The following is an 18144-nucleotide window of genomic DNA, read 5'->3' on the forward strand; positions in this document are numbered from 1 at the left end:
ACTTCGGATGCACTGCTTGGAATCACTAACGTAGCAGAGAGGAGAGAGAGAACAGAACCAAGTGAACCAAGCAGCGAAGCCAGGAATCATGACCTGATCGCCGATCGGGACTAGAACTCCGTAGATCCGAATTAGAACGTAATCCTAGTCGTCACTTCTGATCTTTGGGCTAGGACGAGGATGTGACCTCTGTGCCGCTACAGAGCTTCTAATTAGACGGCTCGTGGCGCCTTTAGTTTTTTTTATGTTGCCCCTGACCAGTAGTCAGTGACCGCGTCTGTTGAACAAACTTTGTTCACGATCGAGAGGTTGCCCCTGTAGCTACTGTAGGATTTGCGGCGGACTCCGACAGCTCCTTCGCTAGCTCGGATGCTGATATCATCAGGATATTTGCTGACTTTCAATATGATTCTCGGCATGGATTGTCCCTGCCTCAGTAAATCGACAAATGAGATTATATTACTCGGCTACATCATGAGGACCCGAGGTTCGATCGCGAGATCGAAAAACTTCCTTGTGGTGGCCTGAGATTCAGGCCCTGAATACAGCTCAGCAAATGCAAGAGTAGTGGTCCCATTTTCACTCTGTCGCATTCACTATCCGATTTGCCCTTGCAGCTTCCTACCAGAATGACAGTAGAGAACCAACAGAATAGCGTCTTGAAGACGTTGCTCATCATTCCGAGATTTTCATTGGACCGGAAGAGGTGCTCGATGGGTCTCTTTAATTGACATTGCAATCTCGTGGACGCTAGGCGAATCGAGATTGTGCACTATTTTGACTTGCTTTCCAATGTCGTGGATGACAAAAGTTTTCTCTCGTACTGTGAAGCACCCTCCGCTAGCCCACATGACAGTGCAGTAGTTCAATAGAGAGACAAGGCAGTTCAGACCCGACACGCAAGCTGGCGCAATATGATAGGATGCAGAGAAGAGAAGCCGTCCTGCGTCGCAGTCTTTCTACGAACGAGGTTCCGGAGAGTGGATAATGAGATGAGCGATCCATCTCGACGAGACGAAGACAATAGTTTGCGGCACCCAAACTCCATAATCTTCTTGAATGTGGTTGTCTTACGGCGTGATGTGCCTCTGAACTCGACGTAAGAAGAGGAGAGGGAAAGAGAGAGGCAAGGGGAACCGCCGTATAGCTAATGAGATGCACGCATACACATGCGCGTAAATGCGAAGCTGTCTCCTTCTTAGACTACACGCCCTCCTCCTTCGAGATATGAATAAAAATAGTCATATAGTGAAATTCGTTTGTAACGATGGAGGGATGCGTCGCATGTGATGTAGATGGACGTTGATTTTGACGCTTAACTCCAAAAATCAAAGCAGATATAGTTATAAGAATGAACGCAGGTTCGAAAGGCATTTCAGACTCCTTGGCCTTAGGGAACTTGCGGATGAGCCAGACTTCATTGGTCTTGAGCAAGTTTGTAAACAGACGGGGATGTTGAATTCGAAGAACCTGTAGCGGGAGCCGGTCGATAAATAGTTGGTAACTGGGGGAAGATCCATGGCTGTGAAAGTGAAAATTACTTCATGTGGACTGTACATCATATACTGTGATATTGAGTATTTGCTGATTAACTTGCAGACACCATGTATGAGAGCATCTAACTCTGCCAACTTGATATGCCGATTATTATCTAAACGGCGCAATTCCGTTGAATCTCCTATATAAGTTAAGCCAACAACTATAGCAGTCCCGTAGACATGATCGTTTGTATAAATCACGGGATGGTTTAAACCTACCAGGGATCTTAATTGGCTCTCGTTGAATCTAGGAGGGCTCTGAGCTGAATATTAACTGTAGTCCTCGTAACTTATAAGATGATGGTATAGTAGCCAGACCTACTGGATCAGCTGTTAATGATGTTCCGTTATACGAGTAGTACGAAGTTTTGGTTTTGAATGCCCAAATTCTGAAGTTCAGCGGGCTACCGATCATTTGGTTTTTTCTGGCCGTCAGAAATCTGGGCGTGAGTGGGTTGCCTTTACTTATTTCCTGTCCACAGCAACAAGACCGATCTTGTGCTGGTTTCGAAGGTGAGTGAGAGATCATCACCAACAATGGTAAGTCCTCATCAATCAAGTTCTCTCATTCAATCAGATATACAGGCGCTTTCGAGTGTCACTGCTATCTTCAAGACCCACTTCGATTCAGAATCGGCTAGTATGGATTTTGATAAGGCCGCTGAGAAGATCTGGGGAGGTTGCGACAGTTATGCCATCGTCAAGACCAAACCTGGTGATGGACAGTCCAGAAACCACACCTCCAACAATTTCAACCGAGAATAACAACATCGTGCATTCACATCGTGCAAAGAATCCACCAGAGTATGCTGAAGGAAGTATAACTCGGTAAATACGTATAACTTATAAAGGTATATCAATCATACTGTAGTACAAATCGAACGTCTCTCTATTCGATGTTTCCTGAAACAACGAAGATAAGATGGCACGAGACGAGCGATGATGTGGCAAAGAAGATTATCTATGTAACAGGTCCACCCATATCACACGCGAATCATGAACCATCTTAATTGAACTGCCAAAGTCTTATTCAGGGGACTGTGTAGTTTGCGAACTACTCAGAAGTTGTGTTCGATTCTACCACCTAAGACAACGTCACATGGGTGCTCTGTAACACTTGCCAGAATGAACCTATCTCCTGATGACGAGCTTGGCTTTGTCCCTCGTGAGGCATCCCTACCATCATGATCGTCGATCGCTACTTGACCACAGCAGGCCTGCGACACGCAAGCTGGAGCAATATAATAGGACGCAGAGGAGAGAAGCCGTCCTGCGTCGCTCTACGAACGAGGCTCCAGAGAGTGGATATTGAGATGAGCGATCCATCTCGACGAGACGAAGACAATAGTTTGCGGCGCCCAAACTCCATAATCTTCGCGAATGCGGTTTTCCTACGGCGTGACGTGTCTCTGAACTCGACGTAAGGAGAGGAGAGGGAAAGAGAGAGGCAAGGGGAACCGCCGTATAGCTAATGAGATGCCCGCATACACATGCGCGTAAATGCGAAGCTGTCTCCTTCTTAGCCTACATAGACTACACGCCCTCCTCCTCCGAGAGATGAATAAAAATAGAGTCCTATAGTGAAAGTCGTTTGTAACGATGGAGGGATGCGTCGCATGTGATGTAGATGGAGTAGTACTCTACAACGTTGATTTTGACGCTTAACTCCAAAAATCGAAGAAGATATAGTTTTGAGAATGAACGCAGGTTCGAAAGGCATTTCAGACTCCTTGGCCTTAGAGAACTTGCGGATGAGCCAGACTTCATTGGTCTTGAGCAAGTTTGTAAATTGACGGGGATGTTGAATTCGAAGCTGTAGCGGGAGCCGGTCAATAAATAGTTGGTAACTGGGGGAAGATCCATTGCTGGTAAGTGAAGATTACTTCATGTTACATCCCGAAGGTACTGTGTTATAATATTAAGTGGCCCAATGGATAAAATTTTTGAATTGTTGGAATGTAAGATGCATAGTAATACTGCATCTAATACGTTCGTCTAATATTCGATGAGTACGTTCAATTTTCCCGTTCACCCATGAGCTGCATGCTGGTGAAGCAGTAACAACGCAGTTAATGCGCTTCAACTCAGCGGTAAACGCTGTAGAGTTAAAGTACATACCTGCATCACTGCGAGCCTTCTCCGCTACTGTGTTAAAAACTCAAACACAGAGCTCAAAACGTCAAGACCGTTTTGAGTATAAGGGAGATAACAAACCGCTTTAGTGACAAGGTATGATGTCCAATTGTCGATTAATGAGACAATATAGAACATATCATCTTTAAAGGAGCCGCATATGTCCATGTGCATTCGCTTCCGTGCTCTAGAGCTATGAGTCTCTATCTGAGCATACGGTAAGTTAAAAGTATGGGTTGCTGATTGGGTAATACGACCAAACGCACCATCGTTGACAATTAACAACCCACTCGATACATATCTCGTAGTTTCAGCATTTCTATAAATTTTCAAGCTCTATCATGGAGAGCGTTCGCTCTTTCATGTTTATAAATACAGTCGAAGATAGATTGTATGCGTGTATCCTCTGCGAATATCGAGCGGCCAAAAATGTCTCGAGTATTCAGCGGTAGGAATGGAATAATGGCTGCAATAAGATCGCTCTCTGTGAGTGGCTGGGATCGTGGAAGGACGGTATAAGCTGGAACCCTACTTAATGGATCTGCGAGATTATGCTCACTTGCAGTATGTTGAACATTAAGTATAATGTTTCATGTTTTGCAAGTATCGTGAAGAGTACGGGTACGTCCTTCCACAATAGCGCTATTCAACCCATAGATTTGGCGCTAGTGTCTGGCATCTTGGCCATATTGTGCCAATTTACGAACTCGGCGTGATGTAGGCAGACGGAATTTGGGTTCCGAGAGATGGAGAAAAGACCATAGAGTCCTTAGCGTGACGTACGGGACTCATAGACGAGTGCGTCACGTCACGAAAGGACGAGCGAAAGTGAGAGAAAGAACGAGATGAGACGATGGTGTCTGATGGACAAAGGATGGGGCTTGGAGAGACAGACGAACTATCGTAGTTCGGCACATTCTCCCGCCAGCGGAAAAATAAAATTGAGCTCGCGACCGATGGTCGCAGATAAATGAAGACTACTGCGTTGGTATGAGGTTATGGAGAGGCTGGAGTAATTCTTTACCCGTTGAGCGCTCCCTTAACCTAAAAGTGTGGCCAGTGGCCTCCAGCACGACGTAGGGGCCACGAGCTAAAGAACCAAGCTTCGACGGCGAAGGGGTCTTCAAGTAAACACAGTCACCCACAGATACTGACTGACCGGAGGGTCCCAATTTTGCGCGTGTCCTCTCGCGTGTATCCTCCCAAAAAGTCTCGCGCCAAGTTAGGAGTATGTCGGCCGCAAGAGGAGAGGCTACCCCGGTCTGATCATGCCGATAGGTGTGGCAGAGATCCCAGGGAGAGATGTCGTGCCAGGTAAGCCTGGTATTGCTCAGAGATACAGCCTCAGCCACCAGGGTTCTCCAATCTAACTTCTCACCTCTGGATCGCAAGATGCGGATATGGTGATTGAGGGGGCCATGGCTCCGTTCCCACTTACCTCCGTAGCGCGGGCTCGAAGGAGGAGCAAATCTTTGGCGAATGTTGCGTTTGATGAGGAAGGCTCGGAAAGCAGCGCTCACATAAGACGACCCTCGGTCGCTGTGGACCGTGTTCGGTTGGCCAGTCCGGGCGAATATACGCCGAGCAGCAGTTATCAGATTCATTGAGTTGGTAGTACCGACGACCTCAGCATCTATAGCACCGGTTAGCAAGTCGGTGGCAACAAGCAGAAATTTGGCTCTGTCGCCGTTTTCCTCGTAGGGACCTGTGTGGTCAAGGCCAATGGAGCGCCAGGGGATGCCATCCACCTTCTTGATACCTGCGGCCTGCTTCAGAGTAGCACGATGTTTATTTTTGATGCAGATCCCACATGACTTGACAATGCGGCTGATACTACGACGGACCCCAGGCCAGTGATAAGAGCTAACAACCTGCTTATAGGTACCTGTGACGCCGGGATGAGCCTTATTGTGAGCGGTCTTAACCAGGAGCATCTGAAGTAGAGTATGGCGCTTGGGAACCACAGCCTGTCTATAGACTCCGCCATCGAGATCCTGTCGACAATGCCTGATGACGATACCGGTAGAGTCAAGCTCTGTGAAGGGCGCTTTGAGGAGAGAACGTGCACCGATGGAGTGTTGTGCATCACGCACAGTGAGTAGGAGTGGAATCAGAGAACCTTCCGAGTCATTTCGAAACTGTTCACCGGCCGATTCTTGCTGCAGTGCTCGTAGTGCACGACGTACAAGTCTCCACAAGTACAGAGTAGTGGGAACTGACAAGGATTCATCCGAGCATGTATCTCCCGAGATCTTGAGGACTGCTTTGCGAACCACGGAGCATTCTGAGAGATGGCCGTCAACGTGCAAGGTGAGGGCGACGAGAGATGGTGTCGCTCCCCCAGAAGCCTCTGTAGGCGAAGCTTTGGAGATAGATGTTGGCACCGGTCGTGGTTGGTAACCCAGAGGTAGTCGATACACGTTCGGCAGGAGTTCTACCGAAGACCGCGGAAGGCCACACAGATCCGAGTAGTAGGATTGTATAAGCGGAAAGAGGTCGTGCTCGATCCCAGATGGTAGAAGACAACGTGATACGTCATCAGCTGGGTTCCACGAGCCCGCCAAATGTGAGATGTAGGTCGCGATACCAGCTTGTTCTAGACGGTGTAAACAGTTGTTGATTGCAACAAGGCGGCGCAAGGTGACTAGGTCCTTCGCGCAGGTAGCCGTCAATGGCAGGCGACGTCGCAAACGCCCAATATTCGCACTGTTATCGGTGAAAACCAGGAGACAATGACAAGGACTGTGATCCAAGGTCTCAGCCAGATGGATGGAAGCCCATAGTAATATTGTAGCTAACGTGTCCAGTTCGAATTTAGGAGCAGCTTTGTTGAGCGTGCCGTCCTGATGTAAGAAACCGCGGGCCGCAATGCGACTACCCATTATAGTAGTGAGAATACCTCCTCCAGCCACGGAGCTCCCATCGACGAAAAGACACGATACGTCTGGGTAGGGATCATCCACATTGCGTAGGATCCTCTGAACGCACAGGTCGATACCTTGCACGGTTCGTTCCCAACGTAGTAGATCCTGTTGTGAAGACGGGTCCAAGTCACCGAAAGGACTCGCTGAAGAGCGCGCGTTACGGATAAGGTGCCTCAACCGCATGTTGTACTCAAGGAAAAACCCTAACGGATCAAAAAGAGACCCGGCGTACTTCTTCAGGGACGTGACGGACCGCACTGCCGACGCCGAGAGCTTGAAATTCGTCTTGACGACAATGGTATCATCTGAAGGTCGCCAGAGTAAACCGAGACAGGGCTGAGGAGTTGTAGGGCGATGTTCGGGCAGAGTCGAGATTAGCTTCTGTGGGTTCTCCTCGAAGTATCTACGCGCTAGGTGAGGGCGAAGCTGCGAGTGTAGCCCACGGAGCTCTTCTTGCTGATCGGCCGCAATGGTTATGTCGTCCATCAGTAGACGAAAGTGCTCTGATGGCATCGTAGCCTCGGCCATGAGACGATCCAGCCCCTCTGCGAGGGCATGGGGGCTGCACGGGCAACCGAACAAGACGCGTAGGAACAAAAATGGAGATTCTCGCCAGAAGAACCCCATGCATCTTTGATCGGCTGGGTCTTCCAATTCCAGCTGTAAAAACGCTTGTCGTAGATCAAGGCTGCTGAAATGCTTGTAGCGACGAATGAGACCGATAGACTGAGTAACACCCTGATCGCAACCCACTGGAAGATGGGGATCGACGATGCCCGACAAGGAAGCTCCGTTGAAGACCGGACGTACTTTCATAGAGCTGCGATGTCCACTGCCAGAATCAGCTTTGTAGACTGGGAAGTGGGAGAGCCAGAACCTCACCTCGTCGATGCGAGCAGGGCGGATGTACCGATTGAGGAGAAACTTTTGTATCTCCCCATCGTATGCATCGTATAAGTTTTGCTTCCGGAGACGGGCTTCAAGGCTTCGGGATCGCAACAGGAACGGCTTGTAGTCATTCTGAGGACGCATAGAGGTCCAGCGGATGCGATGCTTCAGTCGTTCATGCGGCAATTCGGCACATGGCTCCAAAACCGTCGGTTGTTCACTGAGGGAGGTCCCAGGAGATGGGGAGGATACCTCAGCGATATTCATCACAACAGGGGCCTCGTTAGAGAAGATAGTTGACAGGAATTCCTTCGACAGAGTGGGGTCGTCATCTTTCAATGTGTCAGACAGCTGGGAGAGATTGTGAGCCAAGGGAACTCCGGAAGAACTGTTAATCTCAGTTGATCCTCCTGATGAAGCACCCGAGTCTCCCGATGTACACCTTCCAAAGGACTGCAAGAAGGCAGACCAAGCGGTTAGGACTTCCTCATTGGCATTCACGAGAGACAGCAGACGGTCTCCTTCACGATCGAATACCCACACCGTAGGACTTCTGAAGTCTCGAAATAGGGAAGTGCTCCACAAAAAGGGGCGGGATAGACCACGGATAACGACTATCTGAGTGGTGGTGAGTAAGCCTTTGTGGACGTTGATGAGAGAGAGAATCGGGCAGTTGACGATCTGATCACCAGCTGCTACCCTTGCGGTGCAAGAACGACCTGTTTCCTGCTTCCTTCAGAGAGCGTAAACCATCGAGGGAACAAGCATGCATCATAGCCCCTGAGTCTAAAAGACCCGCGAAAGCCGCGGTCCCACCGGTTTCCGTCTGGAAGGATAGGTTTACATGACGCAAAGATGGCGGGACAGACGTATCAGAGGAGAGTGAGGAGCACTCAGAGACCGACAAGGTGTTGCTGAGATCCGAAACAATGACAGTTTCCATTGTTAAAGGTGCTGTTTCCGCGGCGGCTGCTGCAGATACGTGGGACCCTTGTTCTTGCCGAGGAGGTTTAATGCAGTGCGCCGTATGATGGGCTCCCCCACATCTGTCACATTTCACGCTGCCCCTCCACGGACATGCGGAGACGTCAGGGCAGCGTAATTTGGTGCGGTTACAGAGATTGCATCGGTCCGACTTTTGCACAGGGGATGGGGCAGGGCAGGAGATACGAGAACCCTTACAATTAGGGTCCGAATCGAGACATCGTGTGCACCGGATTCGAGGCTTGCTCTGGAACCGACCCTGGCGATTTGAATAATTATTTGGGTGACCGTGGGACGGAGTCTTCAAACTAGTAGCAGATGTACCACTCGAGACGTTACCAGTAGCGGCCAATGTAGAGATGGTCGAGACTTGCTGAATGGGTATGCGAGATAACGGATCTGTGGTAACCGACTCTCGACCGGAACGGAGGGCATCCTCCGAAATCAGACCGTTGATCATGTACTCCAGGTTCGTTCCCGGAGAGGAACGACGAATGCCCAATGCAGCTTCTTTATAAGGTGCCACTAACGATGTTACCAGCAGGTCACAAGCAGATCTGTCTTCCAAGCAGCCATTGGTCCGTTCATAGTCGAGAAGCTTTTGCTGGAAAAGGTCGAGGAAAGAGCACAGGTTTGAGCCAGATTTCATCTTAAGATTCACCAAATTCTGCCAAGCGACGATGCTGTCGGTAGGCTTCGCATAAGTTTCGTACAGAGCAGACGTCAAGCGGTGAACCTCGACCTCGGCCGCCTGGTGGCATCGTGATCCTCTCGGATTGACCTTTTCGCTGACTTTGTCGGAAAGATGACCCACTAACCAATTATAGAGCTCCACCGCGTACCATGCGTGCTGTTTAGCGAGGAGATTACCTTGATGAATAAGTGAGGAGACTGACCGTTTATCGCTGCTCCCTGTGAACTTGGGGTACTCCGGGTAGATTCTAGCTGAACTTTGGAAGGCTTTCCTCTCCACTGCAGAGAAGGACTTATGCAGCTCGTTAGCAGCAGCGGGATAATACACTGGGGATAGGCGAGAGCAGTGAGAAGAAGCGGCTATGTTCGAAGACAGCGCTCCTGGAGTACGGGCAGGGGTAGGCGCAGGGCAGGGTTGCTTGAATGACTCGTGCTCAGCCAATCCACTAGTCGCTCCCAATAACCCTGGTTTAGTGAGGGTTGTACCGGGTGAAGCATGTTCCTGCTTTTCGGGAGGTGCATCTGCTGAGATAGGACCAAATACCAGACCAGGAGGGCAAGACCATTGGGTCTCCTTAGTCAGAAAATTGTAGTAGTAGGCTGGACTCGTAGGAGTCGCAGGTGCTTTCAACCATCCCCCATTCAGAGGAGGAGCAGGAACCGGTGGTGGGGGTGGTGGAGCCGAAGTTAGAACCTCAGAAACGACCGCAGGAAGCTGGGGTAACTCGAAAGAGGTTGATTTGGATATCTTCCCAAGGCTGAGGGGGATGCCGTCGGGTGCTGTCTCCAAGGATACTCTCCAGGAATGAGCTTGTGAGGAGGTTATCCAGATTCCGTAGTAAGTGCGTTGGGGTTCGTCAGCAGAAGCATCTAAGGTGATTCTGTCCCCCAGGTATGGTAGCGACAATAGACTAGGGCTATTGTCAACATGGGACTCTTCGAGAAGGCAACATACCAGACCCGATTGCTCATCGTGCTTGATCACGTGTACCTCATGATAGGCGTCTAGAAGTTTAACAAACCGAGTAGGGTAATCGTCGGACATAGCGTTAGTGTAAGAATCCCGGTAGAAGATGTGCCAATTTACGAACTCGGCGTGATGTAGGCAGACGGAATTTGGGTTCCGAGAGATGGAGAAAAGACCATAGAGTCCTTAGCGTGACGTACGGGACTCATAGACGAGTGCGTCACGTCACGAAAGGACGAGCGAAAGTGAGAGAAAGAACGAGATGAGACGATGGTGTCTGATGGACAAAGGATGGGGCTTGGAGAGACAGACGAACTATCGTAGTTCGGCACAATATAACCAGGGTACGACAGTGAAGTTATTACATTTAACGGTCAATTTGAGTTGACGCTGCAGCTGAAGAGCGGCAAGGTATTTGCTGACTAACTTGCAGACACCGTATATGAGAGCATCTAACTCTGCCAACTTGATATGCCGATTATCACCTAAACGGCGCAATTCTGTTGAATCTCCTATATAAGTTAAGTCAGCAACTATAGCAGTTCCGTAGGCACATTTTGATGCGCTTGTGAATTACGGAATGATTTAAACTTACCAGGGATCTTAATTGGCTCTCGTTGAATCTCGGAGGGCTGAATATTGACTGTAGTCCTCGTAACTTATGAGATGATTGTATAGTAGCCAGACCTACTGGATCAGCTGTTTACGATGTTTCGTTGTACGCGTAGTACGAAGTTTTGGTTTTGAATGCCCAAATTCTGAAGTTCAGCGGGCTACCGATCATTTGGTTTCTTTCCGGCCGTCAGAATTCTGGGCGTGAGTGGGTTGCCTTTACGTATTTCCTGTCCACAGCAACAAGACCGACCTTGTGCCTGTTTCGAAGCTGAGTGAGAGATCATCACCAAGAAGTGCAAGTCCTCATCTGCTAACCTCAAGTTCCTAAGAAAGTGGACTGGTGCGTTCCAGTGGTTCAGCCATTAGCTAGGTGATCAAGATGTTCTCCGCTGTCTCAGTGGTGCCGTGAGGTGTCTGCGGAATAATGATGCTGTGGATGATGAGCAGTGGGACGAAGTGTCTGTTGCTTGATATACCGTATGTCAAGCAACAGACACTTGTATCACATGCGTTCGATCCGTGTTTCATGAGTGGCTTCACACCTTTGTCTTTAGGTCATTGTATAACTAGGTTGATTGTCACAGATTCTAATGTAGCATGGTGGTATGGCGCTATTTTAAGAGTGATGACCTTGGGCTCTGACAATGGTTGCCCAGCTCGATGATATAAAGCAATATCTTGCATACCATCACTATCAACATCACTCAGCCATACCAACTTTCCAGCATTTATCCACCTTCCGAGATAAGGTAGCACCTCACTCGGTAGAGTATTATTACCGAGCTTACGATGCGGTCTCAGTTGAGACCTCACAGCTGCCACAGTTGGCTTCACAATAGCACCAGGGTTGATACCCGTGAATATTTTCTTCTTACCAGTTATACCATTTACACCAACGGATACAACGAAATACTCACTCTTGTAAATATATTCTTGGTGATGCCACTCATTTGGGGTAAGTAATCCAACCATCACCTACGTAATTTTTCATACATATCTCATAGACCTCACGCAGCTTCATTGTTTGTGCTTTAGCAAGAAGATCACTCAGATCCAATGACTGCACCGTATAAACGTTCTCATTCTTACTCTTACATACATACCGTGGGGGTAAAATACTATAGTCCAATATAACCTTATGGAGAATAAGGAAATCAGTACCCGAAATAGGACAATACAAATAATCGTATGGTACTAACCAAAACTTTTGCTTGAACTCGATGTTCAACCACTCAAAAGAAATATATACACATTTATTCAGCCAGACAGTACCAGTAGCCGTAAATATACATCGGGATCTATTACCAGAGACGATCTCGAGTCGAGGATACATACTATTAACAAACCGTTCAGGAATCAAAGAGATCGTTGAACCACTCTCCAGGATCGTAGGCAGAGCCATGTTATCACACAAGGTAGAAATTTGACTCTGCGAATTCCGGAGCACGTCCGATCCAGTAAGATTATGCTCCTGTACTCGGTTCCCATAACGGTATTCTTAATGTCTTCGTCATAAGCCACCTTGTCATCTTCTACCATATAAGACCGATCAATATCAACCCGACCTAAAACGTCCTTCTTGTTGCAGGCCAGCAGTACAATCCCTGGCCAAATGACCAAGGCGACCACAAACATAGCACCGGTTATACCAGTACGGGTCTTGTTGTGATCGGATAACAGCACCTTCACCACCTCCTCTACGATAACCACCTTTGGCATATCTATTGAACCGACCTTTTCCTTTGCCATTTCCACTTTGACCGCTTCGACCATAATTCACATAGAGCACCGTATCAGCAGCTGAACTATTCGCTGTTACCGTAGTGTTCTTCAAGATTTGCAGAAGAACACATTCTTCTAACGTAGGCAACTGCAGTACCCCCAGTTTACTGGCAATCTCCTGAGGTATACCCCTCAAAAACTGACCTTTAGCCACACCATCAATCACAGTATCTGGTACCGAAGTACCTTTAACTGTCAACGTTCTCGTTGCCAACCGCTTAAGATCATAGCTGTATTCAAGTAAAGTCTCTGAAGGAAGCAAGCCTCTAGAATTGAAGTCCTCGAATACATCCCTCGTCAATAGCCGTTGTATCAAGTGGTCTTTGATCTTATTCAAATCCTTCTAATCTTCAGGCGTCATACTATCATATGCCCCCAGGACCGAATCTTCTAGAAACAACGGGACATACTTATAGATCTCATCACTGGACCACCCATAGAACGCCGCAATAGTATGATACTTCTCGAACTATGCTTCCACCTTCGCAATCGTCAGTCCCTGAACGGTTAGTTATCAACTACTATTCCTAGCGAAGCTCTTAATCTTGAGCTGCTCTCGAAGATCTCGAAACTCAAGCTCTGTCACGAGAAAGGAATATACTCGGCCTTGTGATAGAAAGCGCCAAAAGATTTCTTTTGGCCAAGAGATAGTTTGCCCTCTACCATACCATAATGGTGACTCATTCCTGACTTGGTTCTGACTTAGTCTCATCATCTACATCCTCTCCTGACCAATACTTCTCTATCGTTGCTGATCCTGGATGTACGAGATGCATTATTTATCGGAGGACTCGTGAGATCCCCTTTGATACTGCCTTTGCCACGTACCGGTTTTTAAGCTCGCTGTACCATTAGAATCAAGTTTCCCATCTGCGAGAGAAGCTCTCAGGTCTAAGCATTCCCATGATTACCGACGGTTTGTTCATCAACATCAGTAGAGTGCCCGTTCGAGTTTCTCAGCCATCACGCCTCAGACATCAACCACGAGCCCAATTGGTTCATCATGTCGGAGCTGTCTATACAACCAACATCCACATAACGAATCATCTACCGAAAATGCACTCCTGAGCACCCATCTACATATCTGAACGATCTACATGTATCTCGATCCACTAGATCATCAGACGACACCAATGCTTCTAAACCACGGTTTGACAAAGTTCCTTATTAGGGGATACCATACCTACAACTGCCGCGCTACCCGAATGATACCATTTACTCGACACCATCTACAGCAACGAATGTTGTACTATTAGTATCCCGAATGATAAGGATGATAGTAAAAGTTAAGTTATTTCATTCACTTTAGTAAATGGACCAGTTACTGCAGCTAGTTCTAAAGAATCAACCGCTCCTCCTTCTGAATTAAAAATCTGACAAATAAACCAGATACGGAGCTCCACTGAGTTCAACTGCTGGACGGCAACTCACAACGCAAGTGTGTGGATTTCTCTCATTCAATCAGATATACAGGCGCTTTCGAGTGCCACTGCTATCTTCAAGATCCACTTCGATTCGGAATCGACTATTATCGATTTTGATGAGGCCGCTGAGAAGATCTGGGGAGGTTGCGACAGTTATGCCGTCGTCAAGACCAAGCCTGGTGATGGACAGCCCAGAAACCACACCTCTAACAATTTCAATCGAGAATAACAGATCGTTGGTTTGGATGTGTCAGTTTGGAGTTATGGGGTTTGATCCTCGCAGTACGACGACGGTAACGCACAGTCCGAGCGGACAAGCCCACTTCATGAACTCGGTTTGTCGATCCACTACTATGCTCTTATGCTACGTATTGTCAGTGCATCGGCACCCACCAACATACATGAATCTGACTGGTGACGCTAGTATCATCAAGTTGATTTCCGGGTCCATGCTCTCTGTTTGACTCGATTTGGTATCTGTGTCACAGATGATGTGTTTTGGCCAAAATCACACGGATAATCAGTCTCTGCATCATGGTTTCATAGAAGTTAAGTACATTGTCGACTAGCAACTAACGAGTAACACATCATAGAAAGACCTGTTCTTAACGCTCATCATTACATTTAGTAGAGGAATAAATGGCTGAGATGTCTAATTTGCTGCAAAGGCGAGCCTCTGCCATGCATAGCTTAGAACCAGACGAGCTACTGTTTGCTCTGCACGCTCGCTGGCCATGGGGATCAGTCTTCTTCACATCTCCACCAGAGTATGCTGAAGGAAGTATAACTCGGTAAATACGTATAACTTATAAAGGTATATCAATCATGCTGTAGTACAAATCGAACGTCTCTCTATTCGATGTTCCCTGAAACAACGAAGATAAGATGGCACGAGACGAGCGATAATGTGGCAAAGAAGATTATCTATGTAACAGGTCCACCCATATCACACGCGAATCGTGTGTTTTTTCGTCTATAGGTCCAATCAGAGACCCACTCTTTTTAAATGTGTACAGCCGGTCATAGATCTGGATTCAATCCGTCATGGGTTGCCTGAAGTTTTCCACGCTACGAGACTCCCTGTTGCGATGCCCCAGCGATGTTGAACCATCTTAATTGAACTGCCAAAGTCTTATTCAGGGACTGTATAGTTCTCGAACTACTCAGAAGTCGTGCTCGATTCTACCACCTAGGACAACGTCAAATGGGTGCTCTGTAACACTTGCCAGAATGAGCCTATCTCCGGATGACGAGCTTGGCTTTGTCCCTCGTGAGGCATCCCTACCATCGTGATCGTCGATCGCTATTGGATCACACCAGGCCTGCAATCCATACCCAGTATCTGAATCCTTCATTCTCAAGGCCTCTGAAGCTTACTCCGGGACCGATCATATGTATTCATATGATTGGAAAATAAGTGGCAGACTACAAACCCGAAGCGTATTACATACTAGGCTGATCCGGCATCGATTATGAATCGATGAGTTCGCTGGGTCGGATGCTTGGCACAAAGCACTAGACGGTCACAGACCTCACTAACGGACTATCTTGGATCCATATGCCAAGATTCACCTTCGGTAATAACTAGACGGAGAGTCCTTTCGGACATGGTAGCACCCGCGTAGACGTCGACGATGACAACAGTAGCTCGGAATGGGGCGATGTCTTCTGTACAGTTCACTGATCGCAAATCAGCAGGTTTTGTCGATAAAGCCTGCTACGAGGCACGTCGGTGATTTAACTTACCTGCTCAGCTGATAGTGGCATCACGGGTATGGACGCGGTCTGAATCGGACATACGCAACTGTTCGACCAGGACCAAACTAATAGCCTTGTAAATAGCCAAACGCTGTAGTTTGCTGGACGTAGCACTGCTAACCAAACAAGAACTCGACATACCAGTACCAGGACGGGAACCAGAAGCAGCATTTCTCGACCCAGCGTCCAAATTGTGATCACTCATTTCATTGGGTACGCTACTCTGGTGATCTACTCAACTGTATGAGCTCCCTCAAAAGGTCTAAGTTCGGGTTGTCGGAAGTCTTCGCAACGTCGGGATGGATAGAGGCTTGCAAATCGGTGGTTGCTACTCTCAATGCTGCCGACCGCTTCCATGGCGAATCTCCAGCGGCGGATGATCTTATGGGGACCCAGAGAGAGAATTCCGATGGCTGTTTCGAGAGACAACGGTAAGGTTAGGCCCGTTTCAAAGGAGTGCTTGCGGTTGGGTGCAGCTTGAAGATGATCCATTGAGTTGGCCGTTATTTATCCCGGGAAAGTTATCTAATAACTTGGCGTCGAGTTTGACGCTCCTGTCATAGAGTTGTTAGCTGTCATCTCTCCCTCTGGAGTGTTCTCTATCCAGCGCAGCTCGCGAAGTTTTACCAACGCGATGGAACACCCCTCCAACTTGCGAGCTCTCTAGTGGCGGCGATAGTCGGCTTTCGTCTTGCGACATCGCTTTCCCGCCATAGGCACGGAGTTGAAGAGGATAAAATAAAATCGGAAACAGGCACGGAGATGGAGAGCGAGTACATCAGTTGTGCGATTCTGTTTCAATTAGTCATAACACATCCTCCAAAGCAAGAGTTGGAGAATGTTGGAGAATTCACAGCGTACTCTCGCTGACCTAGAATTGTGGGGAGAAGTCTTCTCTCACTCGGAGAGTTCAGTTTGATGAGTCAATAAGAGACGCTGTCTGTCGAGGTACAGGGGGAATTTCTTGTGAGAAGAGCTTCAGTCGATGATCTTCGGGTCGTACCCCGGAATGCAACTTGGAAGCCGCTTGCTGCCTCCGTGGTCCTCGCTCTCTGAGCCACATTCACGGAGAGACTTCGGATGCACTGCTTGGAATCACTAACGTAGCAGAGAGGAGAGAGAGAAAAGAACCAAGTGAACCAAGCAGCGAAGCCAGGAATCATGACCTGATCGCCGATCGGGACTAGAACTCCGTAGATCCGAATTAGAACGTAATCCTAGTCATCACTTCTGATCTTTGGGCTAGGACGAGGATGTGACCTCTGTGCCGCTACGGAGCTTCTAATTGGACGGCTCGTGGCACCTTTAGTTTTTTTGATGTTGCCTCTGACCAGTGGTCAGTGACTACGGCGTCTGTTGAACAAACTTTGTTCACGATCGAGAGGTTGCCCCTGTAGCTACTGTAGGATTTGCGGCGGACTCCGACAGCTCCTTCGCTAGCTCGGATGCTGATATCGTCAGGATATTTGCTGACCTTCAATATGATTCTAGGCATGGATTGTCCCTGCCTCAGTAAATCGACAAATGAGATTATATTACTCGGCTACATCATGAGGACCCGAGGTTCGATCGCGAGATCGAAAAACTTCCTTGTGGTGGCCTGAGATTCAGGCCCTGAATACAGCTCAGCAAATGCAAGAGTAGTGGTCCCATTTTCACTCTGTCGCATTCACTATCCGAGTTGGCCTTGCAGCTTCCTACCAGAATGACGGTAGCGAACCAACAGAATAGCGTCTTGAAGACGTTGCTCATCATTCCGAGATCTTCGTTGGACCGGAAGAAGTGTTCGATGGGTCTCTTTAATTGACATTGCAATCTCGTGGACGCTAGGCGAATCGAGATTGTGCACTATTTTGACTTGCTTTCCAATGTCGTGGATGACAAAAGTTTTCTCTCCTATTGTGAAGAACCCTCCGCTAGCCCACATGACAGTCCAGTAGTTCAATAGAGAGACAAGGCAGTTTAGACCCGACACGCAAGCTGGAGCACTATGATAGGACGCAGAGACGAGAAGCCGTCCTGCGTCGCAGTCTTTCTACGAACGAGGCTCCAGAGAGTGGATAATGAGATGAGCGATCCATCTCGACGAGACGAAGACAATAGTTTGCGGCACCCAAACTCCATAATCTTCTCGAATGTGGTTGTCCTACGGCGTGATGTGCCTCTGATAGTACTAGAGACAACTGTGATACTACTCTTCCGAGCTTAGTTGGTATGCGTCTCAGTGTACTATATGATTTAATCATTTCCGGTCGTAAACGACCGCAAAAGCGTTATTATAGGGGTACGGTTGTTGCTCTTCGTGCCTCCGGTGATGTTGATATCGAGTGGGATGATATCCATAGCGAAATTTCTACTCTTGACTTGTCCTCGGCTACTTATCATATCGTGCGCTGATCGTGGGCGCCCGCTTGTTCTTGATCGACACGCGAGCCCCC

General features: G+C 48.1%; 1 protein-coding gene across 1 annotated transcript; it reads right to left on the reverse strand.

The window, feature by feature from the left end:
* Window positions 1-4648: 4648 nt before the first annotated feature.
* On the reverse strand, window positions 4649-6900 carry Pmar_PMAR008577 (retrovirus polyprotein, putative; the record flags this gene model as incomplete). Its single annotated transcript, XM_002776131.1, has 3 exons — window positions 4649-4761; window positions 5050-5678; window positions 6828-6900. Coding segments are annotated over 3 exons (815 nt in total), but the record flags the coding sequence as incomplete, so codon positions are not given.
* Window positions 6901-18144: the final 11244 nt, after the last annotated feature.

The sequence above is a fragment of the Perkinsus marinus genome (genome assembly GCF_000006405.1).
Source record: "Perkinsus marinus ATCC 50983 genomic scaffold scf_1104296954236, whole genome shotgun sequence".
NCBI lineage: Eukaryota > Perkinsozoa > Perkinsida > Perkinsidae > Perkinsus > Perkinsus marinus.